At 53.1% G+C, this 1,965-nt stretch overlaps 1 protein-coding gene across 1 annotated transcript; it reads right to left on the bottom strand.

Moving 5' to 3' along the window:
• Positions 1-382: 382 nt before the first annotated feature.
• On the bottom strand, positions 383-1,699 carry LOC131144033 (stemmadenine O-acetyltransferase-like). The gene has a single exon (XM_058092378.1). The coding sequence runs from the start codon at positions 1,697-1,699 to the stop codon at positions 383-385; it is 1,317 nt and encodes a 438-aa protein (XP_057948361.1).
• Positions 1,700-1,965: the final 266 nt, after the last annotated feature.

Here is a 1,965-nt window from a genome sequence, read left to right as displayed (position 1 = left end):
AAATCTGGTCTCGTATTTTTGGTTGCGTAATTTTGCTTATGCGATTGTTGCTCGTAGATCACTTCCCAATAGGTATCCCCCACATCAGCACCCAAAATAAATAAAAAGAAAGGAAATTAAACTACAAAAACTTTAAACTTAAAAAGAAAAGGGCATGCTTAGTTTACAATTTGACACTTGCAAGGAGCACAAAGCCAAGTAACAGAATTGCAGAAACAGAACAGAGCCTACTTCCACTGCTACTACTACATTTCCATAAGCTGAAAATTGAAATCCACTCATATATAGAAGAAATTAAGATAGCAATAACATGATTAGCATCTGCCACATTATATACACACACACACAAATTAAGCTAGATATATGATGGACTGAGCATAATTCAATGAGTTTGTGAAGCAAATTCCTTAAACTTTTCATCCTTCTCGAACTTGGCCATGTCCTCCTCCGTCAAGTTCACCCACACCTCCACCCCCCCACCCCTTTTCGCATCCATGAAGCTCACCAGGTTCCTGAATGGCAGCCTCGCCGACGTCACCCACTCCGCCGCCCCCCACCCGAAATCCGCCTCCTCGTAAAGCGGAAACCGGCACAAACTGGTGAAGCTGAACGACACCACCTCCCCTCTCTTAAACCTCTCCGCCCTCTCTTTTATGAACCTCAGGTGCTCCTCCCCGTCCCTCAGCCGCCTCACGTACTCCCCGTCTATCCCCCTCAGCACCTTCCTTATCTCTCCCACTATCTCTCTTCCATCTGTCTCCGCCGTCCCCGGCGCCGCCGTCACAGCGATTCGGTAATAGTTCCCGAACGAGCTCTCCGGCAGCTGCGGCTCCATCCTCGTCCGCAGGTTCACCGCGTGCTGAACCGGGCCCGGTCGCCCGCCTTCGCAGATGGTCGCTGCCGCGAACCGGGTCCATATGAACGCCGACAAAGCCTCCACGCGCGTCGGCCGAGCTCCCCGGTCCGAGTACCTCTCCCGCAGAACCTCGATCGCGGTCGCGCTGAACACGTACCTCCTCGCGACTATGTTTTCCGTGATGCCCGTCCGCGGCGCGAACCCGGACAGGTTTCTCGGCGGGAAGAGGGTGGCAGAATCAAACCGCGGGCGGGGCGCCGCGTCTGGGTCGCCACGGGCCATGGTGGCCCAAGCGGTTATGAAGACGAGCAAGGACAAGGCGTCGGCGACTTTGTGGGAGAAGCAGAGCCCGAGGGCCAGGCCACCACAGTTAAACGCGGTGGCCTGGACCGCGAGGGGAAGGTCATCGGCGCTGTCAACCTCCAGCGGAAGGAAGCGGTTCAGCTCTTCGGTGCAGATGGATTCAGTGGTGAGTGCGGAGAGGTGGGAGCTGGTGCGGGCTTCGAGGAAGAGGACGCCATCGTCGTCGCAGTCGATAAAGGTGTTGTCTCGGATTCGGCCGGCGAGGGGGTAGTAGCGGGTTAGGGTGTGAGAGAGGGAGTGTTTGAGGCGGAGGAGGGCGTCGGGGGCGAGGGGGTGGGAGAAGAAGAGGAGGAGGGGCATATAGACGGGAGGGGAGATTTGGTCGAGGAAAGAGAGGGGGTAGCGGCGGAGGAGGGGAGGGGTGGGGGAGGAGGGCTTGACGGTGTCAGAGGAGATGACTTCTACTTCTGTCTTCTTCATTGGTGGAGATGGTGCTTGATGAGTTGCAGATGCATATGGTGGCGACTGCCCAACTGCCATCACACATACATATGTATATATATGTGTGTGTTGAGCAAATGGGTGCAGTGCAGTGGAATGGGATTTTGAATATTATATAACCTGTGTCTTGCAGGTGCACATGTACACGTGTAGAGGCGCAGCACTTGCATTGCAAAACAAGTTTTACAAGATTTAGAGAGAATAGATTAATTATGCTGGATTATCGAAGGCACATATATATATATGTGTGTGTGTGTGTGTATTATGTTATATATAGGCAATTAGCTTGTGATTCGAGTCTTTGA

The sequence above is a fragment of the Malania oleifera genome, chromosome 12, assembly GCF_029873635.1.
Source record: "Malania oleifera isolate guangnan ecotype guangnan chromosome 12, ASM2987363v1, whole genome shotgun sequence".
NCBI classification, from domain to species: Eukaryota; Viridiplantae; Streptophyta; class Magnoliopsida; order Santalales; family Ximeniaceae; genus Malania; species Malania oleifera.
The sequence above is the reverse complement of the archived record's forward strand: the minus strand, read 5'-3'. Positions and strand labels throughout refer to the sequence as shown.

Coding starts and splice junctions, on each gene's coding strand:
- LOC131144033 (XM_058092378.1), bottom strand. CDS start 1,699: ATGGCAGTTGGGCAGTCGCCACCATATGCATCTGCAACTCATCAAGCA.